Below are 24,554 nucleotides of genomic sequence, written 5' to 3' on the forward strand. Positions count from 1 at the left end.
CTTTCCCACCCAAAATTTAGACTTTGAGGCCAAGGCAGTTAGGATGTGATGGCCTGGCTGCTCTTCCTGATCTATGTGCTTCATCCAGCAGCCCAGGTGGGCACTCAGGTCATTTCCTCTGACATCCACCGAGGTAAACAATTATCAGTGGCCCTTGTCCTTGAGGACCACAATCTAGAGCATGCTCGGTTCCAGCTGCTGATTTTTTACTGCAGCAGAAATTCAAGGTCAATTCAGGTCTCCCCCTTCAAATTAAGTTTCCGCACTTTCTGCCCTGTGACGCGCTCATGTGGGAGGCATCATTAAGTCATCCACAGACCCACATGTGGGCACACTGCAATCTGCTTATGTACACCTGCTGCTGCCTTCTGGTTGCTCCTCCAAGGCTCCCGAGGGCCAAGACCATGTCCGGCATTTCATCTGGAGCACAGACAGGCCTGCTGGCAGTTGCCAAGACTGCTTGTACACAGCCAGGAAGAGGATGTACCCAGACCCAGCATATCAAGAAGGCAGTGCAACAGGCCTGAGACCCCCAAGGCCATGCCTGTCAGCTGGGGTCACCCTGGCCCTCACAGACTATGAGACGTGGCAGAACATACTGCCACTTGGCCAGTGGCCTCTAAGGGTCTGACCTCAGGGGATGTTGAGGATCAAGTGACCACCTCCCAGCTAGGACTACCTCTGGAGTAGGGGCCCCCAAGGGACACCACCCACTCGGCATGCTTCCCAGGAAATTACACATGGCTGGCTCACTGACCAATGACCTAGCTCCTTGAACTTCAAAGCACTGGTCAAAGGGAGGGAGCACAACCATGAAGCTGTGGCTTTACCTCGTGCTTCAAACAACTCATTCTGAGGTTCTTTAGCACTTTCAGCTTCTTCGTCTGACTTGAGACTCTGGGAAAATGAAAAGAGAAAGATATGAATTCCCTGGAGTATGTGGCAGTGGATAGAGCTCCAGGAACAGGAGAAGGGTATGTGGTGGTGCTGGGCAGGGACTGAGGAAGAGGAACAACAGCTGGTGAGATGCAGCTCCTCGAGGGAAAGCCCACACTGGCAGGTGGGCTCTGTGTCCAGGTTGAGAGGCGCCAGCACAGAGCAGCTCCCTCTCACAGACCAAGCGCTACGGTATAGACACAGGGACACAGGAAGTTCCTCAACAGAAACCCAAAATAATCAGTAGTTCACACTAAAAACACAATCAAGCACTTGTACCCTAAAAGGGGAGAAAAAGGTTTCCCAATTAACAGCTTCTGGTGGTGCTGGCTTCATACACCAGCGCTGGAGAGAAGTGGCTGTGGAACACGGTCAACTTGCCATCACACCACATCATCTTGACTCAAGCTTAATGGTCCTCATCTCTCTGCACCCCATCCCTTATCATCCTTATCAGTTCAGCCAACAGTTAGAGGGAGAGTGGTTTTCTCTGTCCCTCCAGGAGCTCTAGGGACAGCATGATGCATAGCAAGCACCTGACACCTCAGGGCCCTTTGCAAGCTGCACCCTGCAGGGGGCAGGCCACCAAGAAACACTTGACTCAAGTAAAAACCTCAGGTTTTTGTGGCCAAGTCAGCCAACTACAAAATCAAAGTCGCTTCTGACAGGTGCTGTGTGTCCCATGACTGATACTGGAAGGAATGTCAAGTTGACCAAGACTCCGCGCCCCGCAGAGCCGGCAATGAAATGAGAGTGGAATCTGGGAGCAGGTGTTATGTCCCATTTTTCTAATGCATTCAGCCCAACCAACAACCTTAAAACAACATTTTCCCATGTTCTAGTTCCAGGGATCCAAGATGGTTTTACCAAGCAGAATGGTACAATGGAGGCAGAGCAGACTCCTCAGACCTCCATCTCTGAGGACCAAAGTTAAAGAGGATAAAAAAGTGAACACCTGGGGTTTGTTGGTATTGTCTAGCAAAGGGACTCTACGATTTAAGTAGATATGTTTGCCTCAACAAATGTTGAATATATAAACAAATTAATGTGAAAGCCCAGAGCTGTCTTACTAAAAATAAGTCCCCATAAAGCCCCACCTGACAAAGTGGACATCACAGAGAGCAGGAACCAGGAATCTTCTGAAATTCTTGGAAACAGGTCTAAGGAATCCATGGTTAACTTGAAAGCTAGCTGTGGATCTGCCCCATGGATATTTCCTGACATGAAGGCTGTCGGGCTCTAGCAGCCCGTCTCCTGAGTTTGCCCCAGCAGCAGTGAACAACTCAGGGACATGGGGGGCTAGAATCAACCCCCAAGGCCCCAGGAGGGGTCTGATACATCTTCGACAAATTTTAAGTGTGGGCCTTGGTATATCCTAAGTATTCAAGGCAGGTGGGACTGTGGGCTTGGTACTTCCAAATTCCTAACCTTGCAGGGGCATCAAAAAAGCATCTTCCCTTTCTTTCCTCACTCCTATGAAACCATACAACCAGTCTTCTCCCAGTGCTGGGGAAAAGCTGGTGGTGGTAACCAGGGGAGGGAAAGAAACAAGTGATTTGGACACCAATTCTCTGCTGCCCCAATGTCCGAAGGAGTATGCTCGCTGGCCAGAATTTCCCTGCAGACAATCAGACCCAGAGATATTTTAGAACGAAATGTCATTTCCCAATGTGCACCCATGCTTCTGGTGACTTGAGATGCCCAGAAATGCCCACCTGCCCCTCACATCCTCTTGTAGTCATGTCACAATGACTAAGTGAAATGGGGTGGGGAAGGGGAACCCGACCCACCTCCACACTTTCCAAAGATGCGGAGCGACGGAGTTGGCCTCTTCCAGTGGTCCGGGCCTGCTGTTCTGGTGAACATTTGGCTCCTGTTGCAGAGCCACACAGCTCGGGCTCGGGCCGGCTCCAGCGACCGTACCACTTAGAGCCGCTCACGTACTTTGGTGGGACAGCACGAGAGGCAGCTGGAAAGAAAATGGGAGGTTTGGTGGGGGGGCCCACACACTGCTGCAACACATTTCAAGATGTGGAGTGCAGCCTTCAGAGACGCACACAGAGAATGTCTGGAGGAACACAGAGAACAGTTAACAGTGGTCAATCTATTCTCCCTAATCCTCAGGCAGGGGACTGAGAAACCCAGGCTGGGAGACAGTAACTTTCTACTCTAAACTCTATGTACTGTTTAAATTTTTCTTTCTTTTTTTTTTTAAGATTTTATTTATTTGTTCGAGAGAGAGAGCATGCACGAGCACACATGCACAAGCAGGGGGAGCGGCAGGCAGAGGGAGAAGCAGATGCCCCGTGGAGCAGGGAGCCCAACGTGGAACTTGATTCCAGGACCCTGGGACCATGACCTGAGCTGAAGGCAGACACTTAACCGACTGAGCCTCCCAGGTGTCCCTGTTTAAATTTTTCTGAGTATATTTTGCTTTTGTTTATGTAGTAAAAGACTACTACTAAGAAATGACTTCTTGTTGATCTAATAGAAGACTAATACTAATAGCATTTTATTAGAAAAAAGGAAAAAAACCTCCAATAATCCAGCGACATACTGCTCTAGAGACCAGAAGGTCACTTTCTACCCTGCTCACTTCGGAACCCGATCTGGACAGGACCATCAGGGCACGGTGGGCGTGGACCTCACACACAGCCCAGGAGGCTGAAACTCTGCAGGTCTGAAGTCTGGGGCAAAGGCAGGCATGGGTTTTAGTTTGGGATTCATGAGAATCCCTTAAACCCTAACAATCCCTTCCATTTCCTTCTTCCCTCCTGACCTATCCACTTTGTACAGAGCAGCTGGTACCTTTCAGACAGAGAAGAAATGACACTGACACTGTGTGGAATTTGGGTGGGTAGGAGAGAGCCTGGGGAGGGCATTATGGGCAGCAACCAGGACAGGACACGGGTTCCGAGGAAAGTGATCAGAATGGGCTGGTTGAAGAGAAAGGCAAAGGGTCCAGTGAAGTAAGGCCAGGCCAGGAAAACTGAGCAGCATTTCACTGAGATGTGTCACGCTCCTTCAAGCCAAGTACCACATCATTCCTTTCTTCCAAACCTCAAACGGCCAGGCCACAGCCCCTGCCCTTGGGACCACAGCAGAGGAGGGGGCTGGGTACAGCCTTGCCAATTGGAAGCACAGTGATACCAGTGGCAGACAGACACTGGGGTCAAGGGAGGAAGACGCCAAGTTCCATGTGGGATGGACAGACTGTGAAGTGACAGCATGACATTTAAGGCAGCTGAAATATGCAGGGTGAATATAGCATTGCTCCCCTCACTGGGACACCTGGAGGTAATAATGGACACTATACCAATCACCCTGGGGCAACAGGCATGTGATGTGCTGAAGGGGAGGGCAAAGTGTCTGAGTCAGCAGAGAGAAAACAGGAGAACCTATGAGCAGACCCAGCAGCGTACAGAAGGGGGAGGCTACAAACATGGAAAAAGGCTCCCACCAGAGAGCTGCCAAAAGGGTAAGTGAGGACCGGTGAATATAGGCTCTTGCATCTGAGCATGGTTTCTGGTTACAGAGAGGCTGCAGGCTGGTTAATGTGGGCGGAGGAAGAATCTTCCACCTTCAGGTGGTTTAGGAAGAGGTAAAGTCCTATCAGGTGGGAAGTGGGAAGCTGGGGCACATTTAGGAATCCAAGCACAGAAAACTCAGAGGGACTCTGATGCCCCCCACCCCTTAGGCTGGCAAGAGGAGAGGAGTGTCAGGCCACACATATGACCATTTAATTGAGGAAAGCTTTGAAATCCAAAAGAAAAGCAAAAGCCAAAGAAAACAACAAAAAAATAGAATAGGTGGAAAAAACCCACAAGTCCTAGAATAGCTCCTTTCTCTCTTTTTTCTGTTTTTTGGGTTTTTTTAGTGCATGTCCACAGATCCAGTTTTACGTTTAGAAGCTTCATGCATTCTCTAGTGTGGGAGGGGCACGTGCAGTGTCAGGGACACCAGGCACCTTTCCATTCTTGTACACCATCACAGGCCATATTCCCAAATCCTGTATTCATAAAGGCCAGTGGCCATCTTCACCTCTTAGAGAAGAAAAGTGTCAGACAAAGCAACCAGCGAATGCCCTGAGGGTCCTACAAATGGTTCCCACTGCTGGTCTGCTCCTCCCACGTCAGGGTTCTCTGCACTATACCCAGGCGCTCTTGTAGCCTTGGGCAGCCAGTGGAAGGAGCGGGTTCTGTCTACACTGCATATACAAGGGCCCAGGGCTTGCAACTGGAAAATTGTGACTCGAATCTTGGTTCTCACTTACTAGCTGTGGGATCTTGGACAAATAAATCCCTTCACACATCAAGCCTCAGTTCCTTATCTGAATAATGGGCATGATAATGCTACAGATCTCTGGGAGTCCGAACACACTGAAGACAATCGATGTGAGCTCTCATCCTTTCCACCTCCCACTCCCCTGCCCCAAGCCCTCCCACACTGTTATCCCTGTTATCCAGTCATGCACCCACTCCAGACCAAGGATCCGCCACGGCAGGACCTGCCGTGGGGCTGAGGGAAAGAGCTCCCTCCTCGGGCTGCTCATCAATACCATGCCTCCAACCTCGAACACACTGCCCCATGCCCCCTTTCACTCACCTGCCCAATACTCATCAGAGATAGCCAAGAAGGGTCTGAAGCATGGCTGCCACTTACAGCCTCAAGTCTGATGGAGCAGGCACTAATGACAATGTCTGTCAGCATCTTCTGACCCTCACCCCACAATCTACATGCCCCTGAGTGGACCGCTCTCCAAACCTTCCCTCCACCTCCTGACCATTACCAAAGCCAGGGGGCATCCCCCCTCAGGACACCACTTCCACTTGGACATGCTATCTTTGTCCCACCAGCCCCATTCCCATAACAGGAGTCTAAGTAGGCCTATCAGCACAACACACCACTACTGTCTGACAAAAGATACAGTGAGGTCTGTCTCTGGCTGCTGGCATCCTACCTGCTCTGCCAACCTCAGTGGTCTAGGTACACCTGTGTCTGCACGGAGCTTCAATTCTTGAAACTTCAACTGCTCTACATCTACTTTATCTTGTCAACAGCCCATGCCTTAAGGACAGCACACAATATTATTTGACACTTGTGATACTGTGATTTATAATAAATATGTATTTGCTCTTCATCTCACCCCTGGCCCAGAGCTCCTAAAACCCTTGGAATGTCCTAAGTGACAAGAGCAACCAAACCTGAGTTTATGTTAATGAGGTGACTTCTGGAAAGCCCTTAAGGATCGGGGTGGTTGCCCAGGGACCCAACCATGTGATTAGAGGGTTAGAATGTTCAGCCCCACTCTGACCTCCAGGGAAGGGGGAGGGGCTGGAGGTTGAGTTCAATCACCAAGAGCCAATGATTTGATCAAACATGCCTATGTAATGAAGCCTGAACAAAAACCCATCAGGATGAGGTTCAGAGAGCTTCTGGGGTGAACACACAGAGACTGGGAGAGAATGGCTTGCCTGGAGAGGGCATGGAAGCTCTGTATCCTTTCCCCATACTTTGCCCTGTGCCCTCTTCCACCTGGCTATTCCTGACTTACATCCTTTTACAATAAACTGGTGATCTGGTAAGTAAACTGTTTTCCTGAGTTTTAGGAGCTCCTCTTGCAAATTAATTGAACCTGAGGAAGGGGTTGTGGGAACCTCTGATTTATAGCCATCAGAAGCATAGGTGACAACCTGGATCTGTGACTGTCATCTGAAGTGAGGACCATATTGTGGGATTGAGCCCTTGGCCTGTGGAATCTGAGGCTAACTGCAGGTAGGCAATGTCAGGACTGAGTTATAATGTAGGACACCCGGATAGTGTTAGAGAATTGCCTGGTGTGAGACAGACTACCACACATACACACAGAAGTGCTATGTGTAAAGGAAAACAATAGAGCTTCTCCTTTCCAACACTATTGCACAAATAAGGAAACAGAAGAAGAAAAAACCCAAAGTCTTGTCCTAGTCCACACAGGTTGGCAGTAAGGGAGTGGAGTTACAATTTAGTTCTCAGACCTGCTATATTTTTCAATCTGAATATCACACTCTAGAAGGTAACAAATAATGAAAAAAACAAACACTTGGAGTGAGAGGAGGAAATCCTCTTACTTGATTCCAAAGAACTGCTGTCTTCATCTGAGGGGCCAACACCAGCAGTTGATGACAACACTGCCACAAAACCTTCTTTAAATTCCTCAAAGTTAACCTGGTAAATATAAGAAAAGAGAGGTCAGGGGCGCCTGAGTGGCTCAGTTGTTAAGTGTCTGCCTTCGGCTCAGGTCATGATCCTGGCGTCCTGGGATCGAGCCCCACATCGGGCTCCCTGCTTCTCCCTCCCTCTCCCACTCCCCCTGCTTGTGTTCCCTCTCTCGCTGTGTCTGTCAAATAAATAAATAAAATCTTAAAAAAAAAAAAAAAAGAGAGGTCAGGACTACTTTCAACAGATCACTATAAAATACCTTAGCCTTTTGTTTTTATTCTCAGATGGAAACATCTTACTGTTGCCTTTAGCTCTGAGAACGTTCATTTGTTCTAATAGTCACTTAAGATTTTTTTAAATAGAAGAATATAACAAGTAAAAGTGAGTCACAAACTAATCACCAAAAAACTCCTATAACCAATTTTAATAATTAGAAAATGTACCCAAAATGGGGATCTGGTGATCATAAAACACTAATATACAAAAAGAAAATATCCAGGCTATCACCACCCCACCAAAACATGGAATAATATCAGCACCTCAGAGGCTCCTCCACCACGGCTCCTTTCCTATTAAATTCCCTGCCCCCCACTCTTTTATGGTATTAACATCTTTGCTTGTTTCCTCATTTGTATGCATCCCAGAACAATATGGTTTAGTTTTGTCTCTTTTCAAATTTGATCTAAATGGAATCATATGCATATATTCTTTTATGTCTTGCTTCTTAGACTCAATATTACTTCTGTAATGTTCATTCAAGCTGCCATGCAAAATGCATTTTCTCTGCTGTATAGTATTCCATTGTTTAACTGTGCAAAAATTCATAAATCCGTTCTCCTACTGATGAATATTCCCATTGTTTCCAGTGGCTGGTTATTTTTTTTTTTAAAGGCTTTGAACAGTATTGCACATGTGTCCTTAGGAGTTTCTTAGGAGTATATGTCGATGAATGGGATTGCTGGGTCATAGAATATGCATTTAAATCCTCTTTGTGAACTGAATCTTTTATGGCTATAAAATGCTAACCCTCTTTACTTTGGTAATGTTTTTCACCATAAAGACTAGCTTTCTTTTGGTTAGTATTTACATGATATATCTTTTTACCAAATTTTAGTAATGTCAATTTTTTATATCCATATATTTTAAGTGTCATTTATAAAAGTGTTATCTTTTAACTATTTAGTCTATTTACATTTAATATAATTACTGATATATTTGGATTTAAATCTACTGTTCTATTGTGTGATTTCAATCTGACCTGCTTGTGTTTTCTCCCTGGTTTCCTCTCTTTGGATTTACTTTTTTTTTTTTAGGACTTCTTTTTCCCTTTACTAAGTTAGAGGTTATATAGTCTATTTCCTTTCTCTGACCATTTATCCTACAAATTACAACACACATCCTCAGCTTATCAAAGTTTACTTAGTCAATACTTTTACCCTATTCTGTGACAACAGGAAGCCTATGTAACACTTTCATTTCATCTACTATACTCCTGACTTTCATGCCTTTCTTATGAGTTGCCATATATTTTAACTTGCTCTACTTTAACTCCCCACAAAATACTTTTTATTTTATATAATCAATGTTCATTAAGAATTATCCAAATATTTACCGCTTTGTTTTTCATTTGTTCTTGTATATCTGACCTTCTGTCTAGGATAATTTTCTATTTGAAGTGCATGGTTTAGAATTTCATTTTTCTTAAGTATGCTGGTGTTAAACTCTGTAGTTTGTCTGAAATGTTTTTATTTTACTTTCAATAGACTTTTTTCAAGAAGATAAACAATTTATTAGAAGAATAGTAGAAATGACCAAGATGTTCATAAATGGAATGGGTAAATTATGATATAGTCAAAAAATGAAATATGATGATGGAAAAAAAAACACAGAGACAAGATGAACTGTATTTCACAGATATAATACTGAGTAAAGAAAGTCAGAGAGTATGTACTGAGCACGTACTGTGTATTTCCATGCTACAAAGATCACAAACAGGCAAAGCAAATCTATGGTGTTAGTGTCAGGACAGTAGTGGCCTTAGTGAGAAAGGACTGCAAGGCACATGGGGAGGGATTCCAGATGCTCGTTACCCAGGTATGCTCAGTATGGGATAGTCATTGAGTGTACACTTCTGATATGTGCTCTGTTCTCTATGGATACTTCAATAAGTCACACAGAAAGAAGTCAACAGAAGGGCTTATGTAGGTCAAAAGGTTACCAGTAAATGCTGGAAAAGCAGATTTGGGGCTATAGATCCAAGCATGCTTCTCAAATCTGGCACAGAATTTGAATCAGCAAACCCCTGTTGCCGCCACTGAGCACTAAATACAGCTGTTTGCCTGGGATACACATGTCACCATGACCTGACACTGGATTATTTGTGCATTTGTTTACTTTTGTGGGCAGGACCACCTTCAGCTAAATGAGGTTTATCTAGACCACTGAGACGAGACAAGCCCAGACAGCAAAAAAGCACAATGGCTGATTCAGATCCTTCCTTAAATTGGGGGCTAGTTTATTAGATTCTCTACCTTGGGTGAACCTGTTTTGTTTTGTTTTTAACTTTTTTTTTTTTTATTTGTGTGAGAGAGAGAGATAGCGAGAGAGAGCACAAGCAGGGAGGAAAGGGAGAAGCCAACTCCCCACCAACGCGGAGCCTGAAGTGGGACTCGATCCCAGGACTCCAGGATCATGACCTGAGCTGAAGGCAGATACCTAACTGACTGAGCCACCCAGGTGCCCTGGAACCTGTGTTTCGACATAGATTTTCCTGGCCCTCTGAGGTCCCAAAGACCACATCAATTTCACAGTTTCTCAGCACTAACGGGGTTTTGTGTGCTGGGCTGAACCTCTCTCAGTGTGTGACTTACAGATTTTTAGGCTGGTAATTCTTCACTGACTTATTTGCTCTCTACCATTTTCAAGATCTCTGATTTTATGATTTTGTTCAGCTTTTTTAGTAGCCCTCCCTGGAAGGTTGGCCTGTGTTTGCTAACCTGCCACTACCAGAATGTCTGAAGCCCGTTCATACTTTTTTAGGACTGCATAAATTTCATCAGATGGAGCTATGAGAATTTATTTAACCAATCTCATATTTAAAAGGCTGTTTCCAATCTTTTGCTATTTGAATCAATACTAGAATGAATATCTTGCATAGATTTCATTTCATATGAAGATAGACATTATATTTCTTTGATGATCACATCCTAGCTTCTGCATATTGCAGAGCACATACTAAGTGCTCAAAAATACTTGTTGAAAGGACGCCTGGGTGGCTCAGTCAGTTGAGTGTCTGCCTTTGGCTCAGGTCATGATCCTGGGGTCCTGGAACGGAGCCCCGCATGGGGCTCCCTGCTCGGCGGGGAGCCTGCTTCTCCCTCTGCCTGCCACTGCCCCAGCTAGTGCTCTCTCTGACAAATAAATAAATCTTTTTTAAAAAATACTTGTTGAATACATGGAAGCAAAAGGAAATGACAGGGGTGCCTGGGTGGCTCAATCATTAAGCGTCTGCCTTCAGCTCAGGTTCTGATCCCAGGGTCCTGGGATCGAGCCCCACATCGGGCTCCCTGTTCGGCGGGAAGCCTGCTTCTCCCTCTCCCACTCCCCCTGCTGGTGTTCCCTCTCTCACTGTCTCTCTCTCTCTGTCAAATAAATAAATAAAATCTTAAAAAAAAAAAAAAAAAAGGAAATGACAATTTTGCTTGATCTAATCTCTGATTTCTTTTGTGTCTTTGGTAATACTTATCAGCTGACTTTCTTCCAACTATCAGACAGTAGTGCGATCTGATGGCCAAGTGTGTTGACATTTTATCTGATACTCTTCTTTTTTTTTCTTAAAAGATTTTATTTATTTGAAAGCGAGAGAGACAGAGATAATGAGAGATAGCATGAGTGGGGGAAGAGGCAGGAGGAGAGGGAGAGGGAGAAGCAGAACCCCTGCTGAGCAGGGAGCCTGCCACGGGGCTCAATCCCAGGGCCCTGGGGTCATGACCTGAGCCAAAGGCAGAGGCTTAACCAACTGAGCCACCCAGGCACCCCTATCTGATACTATTCTGACTGTGCTTGTGTTTCTATGTTTTCTTCTTTCGTAGCTCAAGAAAGGGGGAAGAACAAACCCATAATACTCAGGTGCTTCACCAAAAAGGACATACCATCATCTCTGTATAATCTCAGACTCACTCGTCACAAATAGAGGCTAGACCCTTTGACAATCATTTTCAACTTTAAAATTATTTTCAGTAACACTATGTTAAGAATTATTTTTTCAAGTATATGCACCCCTATGTTTATTGAAGCATTATTTACAATAGCAAAGATACAGAAGCAGCCCAAGTGTCTGTCAATAGATGAATGGGTAAGGAAGATGTGGTGTATGTATACAAAGGAATACTATTTGGTCATAAGAAAGGCTGAGATCTTGTCATCTGTGACAACATGGATGGACATATTATGCTAAAATAAGTCACAGAAAGACAACTGCCATAGGATTTCACTTATGGTCATCTAAAAAATAGAATCTAAAAATAAAACAAATGAATAAACAAATAGAAAGCAAAAACAGACCCATAAATACAGAGGACAAATTGACTGATGGTTGCCAAACAGGAGGTAGTAGGGGGATGGACAAAATGTTGAAGGGGAGTGGGAGATACAGGCTTCCAGTTATGGAATGAATAAGTCACGAGGATAAAAGGCCCAGCATAGAGAATATAATCGATGATATTGTAGTAAAGTATGGTGACAGATGGTGGGTTACACCTGTGGCGAGCACAGCATAACATATACACTTGTCTAATCACTATGTTGTACACCTAAAACTACTGTAACACTGTATGTCAATTATATTTCAATTTAAGAAATAATTATTTTTTGAGAGTAAAATTCTCTTTCTGACCAAATTTAAAATACTAAAGCTAAGATCCTTGCCACTGATAAAGAAACAAGAGAAAATACATAAAATGCACATGGAAATTTTCCACACTCCACAGGAATCTTAGGCCACATTAATTTCTGGCTTGAAACCAGACCTTGATAATGTCTCTTTAACAGGAAATAGGAATTAAAAATGAGCATGCCCTCAATACATTAAAACATTACCTTGCTAATTCAAATTAATATTGTTTATAATATTGTTCTTAATTTTTTAACTGGATTGAAGTATCAATGACTAACATTTACATGATGTCATATATGTTAGTTACTGTAAGGAAATAATGGGTGATATTTGAACTGAAAATCCAATCGATTCTCCTGGATAAAGGATTTCTCTTGATTTTCTCTGAAGACTCCTGAAATCTCCACCATTTGGTTTCTGTTGTAGAAAATGGTAACAACTATCTGGATATTTCTGGCTTGACACCAGCTTCCCCTAAAACATCTACAGAATGTTTCCCCTGTATGCTGGCTGTGTGAGCTATGCCCTGTCTATGGGATGAAGCAGAGGAGCAGTAAAAACTCTGAAAGCAGAAATAATCCACCACAATCCCCATCACAGAGGAGGTAGTATAAAGCATGGGGTGGAGGGAGACAAAAGCCGGCCCCTAGAGGCATCAGCGGTTGTGGGCACCGCTCTTGAAATGTTACAGAGAGGGAAAGGGGGACAACTTCAGGTCAGACTCAAGAGCACTAAAATAATGGAAGCAGAGCTATTTCTTAATTTACCCAACACCTGACTTGTTTTGTGGAAACAGAAATCATGGCTGTAAGAGAATGGAGTTGGGATAGACAGAAAGATGGATGAACATGTGCAGAGCTTTGCCACAAGCCATTGTTAATCAGAAAAGGTCAGGCTCCTGTCATTGCTTATGAGTGTCTGTCTCTCCTTCTAACATACCTCCCCATGAAAGTGTGGAGAAACTTCCAGCCTCCCAGAAGGATTACAACTCAAGAAACTGCTTTTTGGGATACATGTGATGTGGGGGAGGCCAGAAATCTCAAACCCAAGTTGATTTTTCTCTTTACTGAAGTTCCAATACTAACCTTTTTTTCTATCATAATTTGACTTTTCTATTTTTTTTTAAATATTTTATTTATTTATTTGAGAGAGAGAGCACAAGCTGCGGGGAGAGGCAGACTCCTGCTGAGCAGGGAGCCCAAGGAGGGCTCGATCCCAGGACCCGGGGATCATGACCTGAGCCAAAGGCAGATGCTCAACCAACTGAGCCACCCAGGTGCTCCGATTTGATGTTTCTAAAAGTTATACCATGGTTGCTGGAGGGGAGGGGGCTGGGGGGTTGGGGTGGCTGGGTGATGGACACTGGGGAGGGTATGTGTTGTGGTGAGTGCTGTGTATTGTGTAAGACCAATGAATCACAGATCTGTACCCCTGAAACAAACAATACATTATATGTTAATAAAAAACAAATACATAAATGTTATACCACTTCTGCACATACAAAACATAAAGTGGGACAAGGCTCGGGAATGATGTGATTTGTTCAATCAGCGGAACCTGCCATCTGATTGTGAACCCACAAGTTATTCTTTTGGTTTTGAATTTTCTCAACCGTCAAAAATAATTAAGAAAACCAGATCATCTGTTTATACTGAATAACCAGAGTGCTGATTTTCACAAATGTGCTTTTTGCTCCTCTGGGTCCCAAATACAATTCTAGGTGATATCAAGAGGGGCAAGAACATTATCGGGGCACCTGGGTGGCTCAGTGAGTTGGGTGTCCAACTCTTGATTTCAGCTCGGGTCATGATCTCAGGGTCCCTGTGTTGGAGTCTGTGCTTGGCACGGGGTCTGTCTGTCCCTCTCCTTCTGCTCTTCCCCCCAAATCGTGCTTTCCCTCAAATAAATAAAATTAAATCTTAAAAAAAAAAAAAGAGGCACTAGAACATTATAAAAAATACCCCTGATATGGGGGTCCTGGGTGCTACAGTCAGTTAAGTGGCCAACTCTTGGTTTTAGCTCAGATCCTGATCTCAGGGGCATGAAATCAAACCCTGCATCAGCTCTGTGCTAAGCACAGAGTCTGCTTGACTCTTTTTCCCTCTCCCTCTGCCCCCCCATAAATAAATAAATAAATCTTTCAAAAAAAAAAAATACACCTGGGGCACCTGGGTGGCTCAGTCAGTTAAGTGTCTGCCTTCGGCTCAGGTCATGATCCCAGGGTCCTGGGACTGAGTCCCACATCGGGCTCCCTGCTCAGTGAGGAGTCTGCTTCTCTCTCTCCCTCTGTGTGTGCTCTCTTTCTCTCTCTAGCTCTCACTCTCTCTCAAATAAACAAAATCTTAAAAAATATATTTTAAAAAATACACCTGATTCTTAAGCCCATAAAAAAAAAACCCACAAAAAACCAAGAGGCAGGCATAGAATAAAAAGAAACAGAGAATGGGTGTGGTCAGATTAATTGAGGCAGAGCTCTGTAAGAGGGACTAACAGTATCCTACTGATAGGCATTGGGAACACGGGGCAGTTGGTGCTTTGGGAAGTAACAAGAGGTACATTTCATCAGGACTTTCTCCCTGTGTCAGCAGTGAGGGTTTTCTTCTTGTTTTTCCTCATTTCTTTTTGTCCAAGAACCAATTCAGGAAAATCTTCAGGCTGGATTTTTTTTTCTCATTTGAAATAAAAATAGTTTTATTGATTTCTGTGGGGGAAAAAAAAAAAAGCTCTTCCTTCAAAGTTAAGATGACCAGGGCTGTTTTTATCATACAAGTTAACATCTAGACACATTTAAGAAGTAGGGACAAGGTGGGAGGTGCTTTTCAGTGTTTCTGTCAGGAAAGCAAGTTGTGGTCTAGGTTCTAGATCACCATTCTAGATGACCTTCAATTTCCTAGTGAAAAGGAGCAGAGATAGAGTACTTTCTATCTGGCCTAGATAAAATCAGAGGACACCTCTGAACATAGGTATCCTTTGTTCCTGCAACAGTGGTGTGTAGTTGCTTTGTCCAGCTGCTAGAATGAATTTAAAGCTGTGTAATTTTGGGCACCTGGGTGGCTCAGTTGGTTAAGGGACTGCCTTCAGCTCAGGTCATGATCCTGGAGTCCCGGGATCAAGTCCCACATCGGGCTCCCTGCTCAGCAGGGAGTCTGCTTCTCCCTCTGACCCTCTTCCCTCTCATGCTTTCTATCTCTCATTCTCTCTCTCTCTCAAATAAATAAATAAAATCTTAAAAAAAAATAAAGCTGTGTAATTTTACTAGACAATCTGCCTTCGAGGTACTTGGAGGTTGCCTGTGTCTCAGTGTGTCAGCTGCCCACAGATCTTTGTGTTTTTGTGAACCACCTGCCACCCACCCAAACCAACCCTTCACTCCACCCCTGACAAATCTCTCAAACATCTTTCTGGAAAAAACAAACCAAACCAAACTTCTGGAAGTTACTATGCTTTCAAAAAAAGAGTAATCTGAAGGAAACTCTTGCTTCAATATAGGAGGTCCCCAGAAGGAAAAGCAGTGTTCCAGTTCCTAGTAACTCTCTTCTGGCATGTGTCCTTAGTCCACTAATATTTCTCAAATGCCTGCAGCTAACTACAGTACTCTGTGCTTTTCTTTATAAGAATGAAGTCAAACACCCACCTTGGCAAAGTGGTCATTTCCAAGAAGTGTTTGCAGAAGGATGGGCAGCTGCTTTTCCAACTGAAGCTTGAGGCAGAGCTGGGTCAGTTCCTCCCGGTCCAGAAAGCCTGTCCCTGTGGTGTCACAGCTGCTGTAGACTTCCCTGAGCTGTGAAACATAGTGGTTCTCTTCTTCTTCTTCCATCCCATAGCAAGCTGGACATGCCAGGGGAAAAAAAGAAAAACAAGAGTACACTTTTATTGCCACACCTCACATGTTCTTCCACTGCTCTAATGAGCCTCAGCAAGGTGGCCCAGGTGCCGGGCCGGGGCTGGGCACGTGGGAAAAGGCATCCAGGGCACTCTCAGGTTTCTGTAGGACCTTTGTACAAGAGGTCAGAAGTAAGTGACCAGGGAGCCAGTCCTTGTTCACAAAAGCCAGAATTTCTTTGTTCTGTAAGAAAAATATCATAGGGGCGCCTGAGTGGCTCACTCGGTTAAGCGTTCGACTCTTGATTTCAACTCAGGTCATGATCTCAGGGTCCTGGGATCGAGCCCCATGGTAGGCTCCATGCTTAGTGGAGAATCTGCCTGTCCTCTGCCCCTCCACCTGCCCGCTCTCTCTTTGTTAAATAAATAAATCTCTTTTAAAAAATAAAAAAAATTATTATAGAATAATCAGAAAAGAGATAAATATAAAATAGAGAACTAAAATCATCCAAAATGTCACCACCTAAAAAAATCATTATGAGTATTTTGGCAAATATATATTCTCATTTTTCTCTATACATATACAAGTATGGTATTTTTTCCCTTATTAGTATTTAGTTCCAAATACTATTTTACCAAATAAAAGTACTTATAATAAAAAATGAAAACTCCAATAAAATATACAAAGGATGTTGATTAATCACAAAAGAAGAAAAATATATGGCTAATAACCATCTAAAAATGTCTAAATGAAAATAAATATACTATTTGTCACAGTCAAATTATCTAGAATAAAAACACCCCAGAGCTAGCTGAGGCTATCATAAGGGGGCTCTCACATGTTGCTGTAGAAAGTGACAAGTAAATGTCTTCCAGACATTCTAGACTTGTCACATTTACCAAAAAATTTTTAAATAATTGTATTATCTGACCTACTTATTTTACGTACACCAAATTCCTCACAGAAATTCCTATGCTTCAGGAAACAGAGCTACAAAGATGTGAAAGAAAATTAAACATCCAATGAAAGAAAAGAGCTTGTTAGTTACGGCATAATTATATGGCAGAAGATTCAATAGGCTTAAAAAAACACATTTTTGAAGAAGTGCAGTTGATAAAATATCAAGCCGGGATAAAAACTTTATAATAATAATAGCTAGTATACATACTAGTCAGTTCACTTATGCCTAGAACAGTTCTATCAAGAGACTTTTGCAATTATGTGGGAGAAATTAAGAAAGAAAGAAGAAAGAAAGGACAAGACAAGACAGAAAGAAAGAAGGAAGGAAGGAAGGAAGGAAGGAAGGAAGGAGGAAAAAACTACACCAAAATGGTAAGAGATGATTTCGTGGTATTACACATTTCCATTTTCTATATTTTTATATTTCTGAAAAACTTTTATAGAAACTGAAACACTTCATAACTAGAAAAATGTTGCTAAATCATGAAAAACACTGAAACCCTAAAGGTATTAGGATGAACCATATGAAATTGTCAATACTAGACCATTCCGACCAACAACAATGGCAATTTCATGTGGGTCAGCACAGACCAAGGACAATTCTGAAAAGAGGAAATATGACAAGTAAACAAACATGGAAAACTGATCAAGCTCATTAATAATCAAATAATTAATGGATAAACATGAAACAGTAAAGCAACATTTCTTACTAATAAGAGACAGCAGAGTAAATGCCAATTAAAGATGTAATTCTTCTTGAGAGAGAGAGAGAGAGCACACATGGGGGGGGCTGCAGAGGGAGAGGGAGAGAGAGAATCCTGAGCAGGCTCCACGCCCAGTGCAGAGCCTGATGGGGGCTTGATCTCATGACCCTGAGATTATGACCTGAGCCGAAATCAACAGTCAAACCTGCTGAGCCACCCAGGCACCCCAAAGATACAATTTTTAATGTTGACAGTATTGGACCACCATCATCCACGTGGGAAGGGAGGTCTGCATCAGCACAAAAACCGTATGAGAGATTGGAATCTGTTCACATCAACCCCCTAACCCCAGAGTATCATCTTACTCAGGAAAACAACAGAATCGATGACAGTAAAAAAACTGACTGAATAGAATCTTCATTGTGATGTTTCACTGTGGTTTTCTAAGGTGAACTGCCTCCCCTGAGCTCCTGATTGAACACCTGCTGATCGGATATAAACACTACCAGCATCCACTCTGAGGGTCAGTATAGCAGCTCATGGCCTCAGGTTGGATGCAGGAGTAAAAGGAGAACAAGCCTCCCCTACCCACTCATCCAATGACGCGTGCACTTCCACAGGAGGGTGGGGAAGCGGAGAAAGGGCAAGGAGAGGTGGAGCTGGGAACCTGCCCCCATCCCAGACTGCTTTGAGATGATGACAGAGACAACATCGAGAAACACAGATACACATGTAAAATCATCAAGGATAAATCAGAAAATGAAATAACCTTCCTAACCTGACCTCTGTCAAGCTTCTCATCCAAGGTGAGCCCCCAACCCGAGCTGGGAGCCGCATCCTTTTGTAGACAACAGCCAGTTGTGGTGAGCTGCACGCAAGTACTGGTATTTGTCAATGCTAATTTCTGAGAAGCCACAAGTAAACAGAAAGGAGAACATAACAGTAAGAAAGACAAGTGGCAAAATTCAGTATGTGAAAGAGGGTAGAGGAATCGGGGCGAGGAGGGTGATAAGTGACTAGGGGACCCCGAATGCACAACCTACCACACCCACATATCCCTGATGCTGATGCTCCCCCACCCCAAGCTCTCCCTGTTGCCCTGCTTATGAACAATGCCCCCCTCCCCCACCACCTCTGCAAATCATGAACAAATCCTCCATTTCTTCTATTTTACCTTTAGTTGTAACCAATTCAATCAATTAAAAGCATATAAAGTAAAACAAAAATAAAAACAAAAAAATCAAAGCAAAACAAAAGCCTAACCCCACTCCCAGAGGTAAACACTGCTTGGAGTGTAGGTTTGAAATTATTCCCAAGTCTACAAGGTGGACAGATGCACCGACGTGTGTACATACATAACACACAGAGATATGCATGTTTTTACATGAGTGTAACACCATACATATTATTTTACAACTTTTAAAAAAATACACCACATCTGAGAGATCATTCCATGCCTTCTTCATTTAAAAAAATGACCATAATGCTCTTGCGCTCTTGTGTGCAGAGATGTAACACAGCTTACCTAAGGATTGTTTTAGAGACACAGGGTATCTCCAGGGTTTTCTCTTACAAAACCTTCCTCAGCAAACACCCCATGAGGCCTCTTCATGAGTCGTGAAGGGGCTAAACCCAGCCATGCTCTGTGGAGCATGCCCTGGGTGGTGCAGGAGTATCCCTGGAGAAGGCAGGCTTGGCTGTTTTCCCAAGGGCAGAGCAAGAAGAGAAGAAATGTCTTCCTCTCCCAGCCATAGGCAAGTCTTACATCCACACCACTCTGGGTGGCTGGGCTCTCCCTCCACCACAGGAATTTAAGTTCCTGTTGAGTTGCAGCTTTCCCTCTCTACACAGAAGGAAGAAAGTCTCAAACTGGGGCCAGAGGCGCCCTGGCTGCCCATGGAGGTATAGATTGTGTGTGGAGGGTCCAGTAGTGGCGAGTCTCCCTTGGTGAGATGGGGGTCCACTGCCCACCACATCTCAAAGTGTTGCTGAAACAAAGAGCAGCACAAAGAAAAAAATAAGAGGCAACAAGACTTAAAAAGAAGGGCAGCAGCTCCTTCCTCATCACCCACAAGAGCTGTGTTTGCAGCTCATCTTCAATGTCTCCAGTCCCCACCAAGTCTGGGGCCATCTCTGGAGGCCCAGGCTGCTTCTACCTCATTTACTCTCGGAGCACAGATGCACATTTTTGAGGTTGGGTGGGGATTTCCACAGAACAGGAGGAGCTTCTATATGACTAAAAAGGTACAGAATTAGTGGGCCAGTAGGACCCTGGTCTGGGGGAGAGCGGCATGAACTCTTTGAACAGCCCCTGTTCCCACAGCATCTCATGCAGCATCTTTGTCGGCTCACAGCAGAACACCCCATCTTTGTCGGCTCACAGCAGAACACCCAGTGTACTCACAATGAGTCTATGGGGTGAAACTGCAAAGAAAACCTGCCCTCGGTAAAACGCTAACAGATTCAGGTTCTGAAAACAGGGACCAACCCCTCATAGAAGGCTGAATGCCAGAAGCACATTTCAGATAAAGAGAACAACCAGCCACCTCTGTCTACAGCGAGGCAGGTGCAGAGCACCCAGCAGGCTTTAGGGTCTCCCCCACGTGCCAGATTATGAAACAGTCTCTAGAGAACCTTTCTGAGAGGTCACAGGTCTTCTGAGGGGAAACACATCAGTAATAGTAATGGTCAGTGAGAGCAAAGCAGGGCCTTAGGGGGTCAGAGGAAAATCAAGAAAATGTAAATGGGAAACAGGCCCAATCCATAAGCCACCAGGTTGCCATCCAGTGACCCAAGACCAGGAGGGAGTGACTGGCACAGTCCTCCCAAGCTCCACACCCCACCTGCCCTCTGGGCCACAAGACAGATAGGCACTCAAGAAGGCTCTAGCAGCGCCTCCTCATTCCCAAAGCTGACCTCAGCACAGGTCTGTTGTGCACCCTACCAAATCTCAAATGCCAGAAATGTTTTGGGTTTGCACTTTTATGCTAAACATTCTATAATGAGCCCATTTAAGCAAGAGCAATAGATAATGCTGCAATTTAGCTATTTCAAAGGGGAGATCACCAGCATTATGGGTCCACTTAATCTCAGGGCTGTCACATCCTAGACTCCTCTAGTACAGGTCAGATCTAGACTGGGGTATGCAAAGCAGGGGAAGAGTAGGGAGCACACTCTAGAGCATTCACTCCAGTGATGGGGACATTCCCCAGGAGCCCAAGTAAACTTAAGATTCTTCCCAATACCTGGACGATCACAGAGGAGATATCAGGAAAATCAAGGCCCAGCAAACCTTCATCACACTGGACTTGCCAAACCTGTGGCCTTCCTGTCTGATCTCCTGCTCCAGGATTCCAGATCTGGGCAGAACTCAGGTGTGGGGGCTGAAGGGTAAAGGGCTCCAGAGGGGTCTTCCCAGGAGCAATGACAAGCCAGCCCCCCTGTTGAGAGAATTTACTGGTCTGTCTGTCTGCCTTCACAAAAGGATTGACAAAGTGGAGGGGCCCATACATTCAAGCCAATGTCACCTGGGTTACACTTCATTCTACTCAATACACAGTTGAGTTCCCAGCCATTCAGGAACACTCCTTTCCTCTCCTTCCCTCATCCCTGTGAATCTGAGCCACTGCCCCAAGAGAGCAGGTGCTTCATCTACCAGCCAGGCAGGTACAGGCAAATGATGTGATTCAGGCACAGCAGATCTACAAGTAGGGCAAAAAAGATCTTTCAGTCACAATCTGAGAAGATATTTCCTAAACCCCACCCAAGAAAACGTCCAGCCCTGTTTTCAAAACAAAGGGAAAAAGGAGGCACTGCCTCTATTCATGCACACCCTATGGAATTTGCCCTCCTCCCATCCCAGGATGTGGGAGGGGTCTTTCTGTAGCTTCTGCAATACCACCTAACAAACCTCAGTGGTGAACCAGTAGGCAACCCTGGCCAGGAAGGCTTGGAAGAACTGCAAAGACACCTTCACCTGGAAAGCATGGCCCGGGCACAGGTCTAGCCTACTGGTGCAGAGCCATGCAGAGTCCCATGGCTTCCTCTGCATTCAGGAGTCTCAAGAAAGGGCTTGAGTGACAAGACCACAGAATTACAGGAGTAGTGGAAAAACCTGAATGGGGGCCTCAAAATTCTGATGTTCACACACACCCCTCATTTGCTGGAATCTAGAGGTAGTGATTTGGGAGGTGGTGCTTGCAGGAGGGGAGACCCAAGACATGCACAAGACATGCACAAGACCTGCCCCCCCATATACACACAAAGAGAAACTAATATCAGAAGGAGATAAAGGAAAATCATTTAAAGTTATCAAAAAAAAGAGAGAGTGCTAGACAAAGGAATGATTAGGATACCAACAGAGGTTTCTGGGACACTGACATATTATAGCTTTAATAAAAAATCCAATGGTAAGACTGGAAGATACAGAAGGAAATCTTCCATAAAGCATATCTAAGCAGTAAGGAGGGGCAACTGGGTGGCTCAGTCAGTTAAGCATCTGCTTTTTGGCTCAGGTCATGATCTCAGGGTCCTGGGATCCCTGCTCAGCAAGGAGCCTGCTTCTCCCTCTCCTCCCCACTTGTGCTCTCTCTCTGTCTCTCTCTCTCTCTCTCAAATAAATAAACAAAATCTTTAAATAAACAAACAGTAAGGAGATGAGACCATATGACAAGGAAAAGACCATCTCTTCTATAAATAGTGTTGCAAAAACTGGATATCCACATGCAAAAGAACGAAGTTTGACCCTTACCTTACACCATACACAAAAAACTAACTCACAATAGATTCAAGATCTAAATTAAGATCTAAAACTATAAAACTTTTTTTTAAAATATTTTATTTATTCATTTGAGACACAGAGAGAGAGAGCATGAGCAGGGGGGGAGGCAGAGGGAGAGGGAGAAGCAGGCATCCCGCCAAGCCAGGAGCCCGATGTGGGACTTGATCCCAGGACCCTGGAATCATGACCCAAGCCAAAGGCAGACGCCCAACCATCTGAGCCACCCAGGTGCCCCTAAAACTATAAAACTCTTAAAAGGAAACACAGAGGGAAAATTTCATGATGTTAGATTTGGGAATGGTTTCTTACATATGACACCAAAAGCATAGGCAACAAAAGCTAAAATAGGCAGACTGTACTATGTCAAACTTAACTTCTGCACATTGAAGAAAAAAGTCAACAGAGTGAAAAGCCAACCTATGTAGTGAATGGGAGAAAATAATCATTAACCATATCTGATCAAAGGTTAATAACCAGAACATATAAAAAATTCCTACAACTCAATAAATAAATAAATAAAATGTTTAAATAAATAGTGAGGAGATGAGACCATATGACAAGAAAAGACCGTCTCTTCTGTAAATAGTGTTGCATTTGTGCAACAAGTAACCCCATTTAAAAATGGGCAACGGTCTTGAAGAGATATTTCTCCAAAGATGTATAAATGGCTGACAAATGGCCAACCACAGGAAAAGGCTCAACATCTCTCATCATTAGAGAAACGCAAATAAAAACCACGATGACATACTATGTCACACCTATTAGGATGGCCACTATAAAAAACAAAACAGAAAACAAGTTTGCATTGGTGAGGACGTGGGGAAACAGGAACAGTACACAGCACTGTTGGTGAGCATGTAAAATGGTGCGCCACTATGGAAAGCTGTATGAAGGGTCCTCAAAACTCTAAAAATAGAAACCATATGATCCAGCAATTCCACTTCTGGGTATATATCCAAAGGAACTGAAAGCAAGGTTTCAGCAATCGGTGCACACCCATGTTCACTGCAGCATTATCTACATCAGCCAAGAGGTGGAAGAGTCCAGATGTCCATGGACAAAGGAGCACAGAAACTGGTATAGCCACACAATGGAACATTACTCAGCCTTAAAAAGAAAGAAACCCTGTCACAGGCTACAACATGGCTGCACCCTGAGGATGTCATATCGAACGAACTACGCCAGTCACAAAAGGACAAATACTGTGTGATTCCACTTACATACACACTTAGTCAAATTACAGAGACAGAAAGTAGAGTGGTGGCTGCAAGGGGCTGCTGGGGGCGAGAGGGGAAGAGCTGCTCTGCAGGTACAGAGTTCGGAGTCACAAGAAGAAGTCCTCCAGATCTGTTAACATGACAACATGAATATAGTTAACACACTACTGAACTGTACATTTAAAAATGATTAAGTGGGTAAATTTTATATTATATATTTTTTACAATTAAAATTAAAAAGTTTTTACAAAGAAAAATAATTCAAAATTTGGTGGCTTACTTTCTGAAATTGCCTGGCTCTGTTCTATAGCACTTTTATCTAGATTTTCTCTTTGCTTAACAACAACAGCAAATATTGATCCCAAAGCTCCAAGCATTGTCTAAAAGTCCACGAAAGGGAACCAGTTGAAGAGAAGGGGAATTACTGGAATAATATAAGACCTTTCCAAGTACACAGATGGCTAAGTCCCACCATGTAGGACAACAAATAAAAAACCCCACACCTAAGTAAATCCTTTTCTTTTCTCCATATTTTATTTTAAAAGCAATAAAGTACAAGTTGAGGCCACCTAAGTAAATACTCATGAAATTTCTGAACAAACAAACAAACCAACAAGTCCTCAAAGGGTCCCGAGAAGAGCAAGCACTCCCACCCCCACAGCCTCGGGCAGCAGAACCAGCATGTATTGTTGGCAACCAAAACCCCTCATGAAACCAGGCCCTGACATCCCAAGTCAACATCACTTTCAACCCCTTCTGGAAGCTACCAACATGAACTTCAGCAAAATAGGGGATAACTGAGAAAAAGGGAGAGGCAGGATCTCTGATCTGGCTCCTACGCAAGTGATAGAGACTATCCTGGGAGGGCAGCCCTGGGGCAGGGCCAGAGGGCAACCTACATAAAACCAACAACAGGAGGAACCTGGGGGCTTGCATGTGTGTGACCAGCTGGAAAACAACAAACGGATAGGTCTCTGACAGAGCTGATGGAGCATCTGGAAAACACTAAGGATTAAGTCCATTAAAAAGTAAGTAAGTA

At 44.0% G+C, this 24,554-nt stretch overlaps 1 protein-coding gene across 1 annotated transcript in view; it reads right to left on the reverse strand.

The window, feature by feature from the left end:
- Positions 1 to 24,554, reverse strand: part of NINL (ninein like) — a 173,700-nt gene that overhangs the window by 68,637 nt on the left and 80,509 nt on the right. The window contains exons 3-6 of the mRNA XM_073889644.1: positions 15,666 to 15,859; positions 7,047 to 7,143; positions 2,727 to 2,905; positions 831 to 897 (exon numbers count right to left, since the gene is read on the reverse strand). Coding sequence (XP_073745745.1) covers positions 831 to 897; positions 2,727 to 2,905; positions 7,047 to 7,143; positions 15,666 to 15,848 — 526 coding nt within the window. The 5' untranslated portion in view covers positions 15,849 to 15,859. The remainder of the gene's footprint in view (positions 1 to 830; positions 898 to 2,726; positions 2,906 to 7,046; positions 7,144 to 15,665; positions 15,860 to 24,554) is intronic.

Source organism: Callorhinus ursinus, unplaced genomic scaffold (genome assembly GCF_003265705.2).
Source record: "Callorhinus ursinus isolate GAN/ISIS: 27379988/994484 unplaced genomic scaffold, GSC_fseal_2.0 scaffold111, whole genome shotgun sequence".
Lineage (NCBI taxonomy): Eukaryota > Metazoa > Chordata > Mammalia > Carnivora > Otariidae > Callorhinus > Callorhinus ursinus.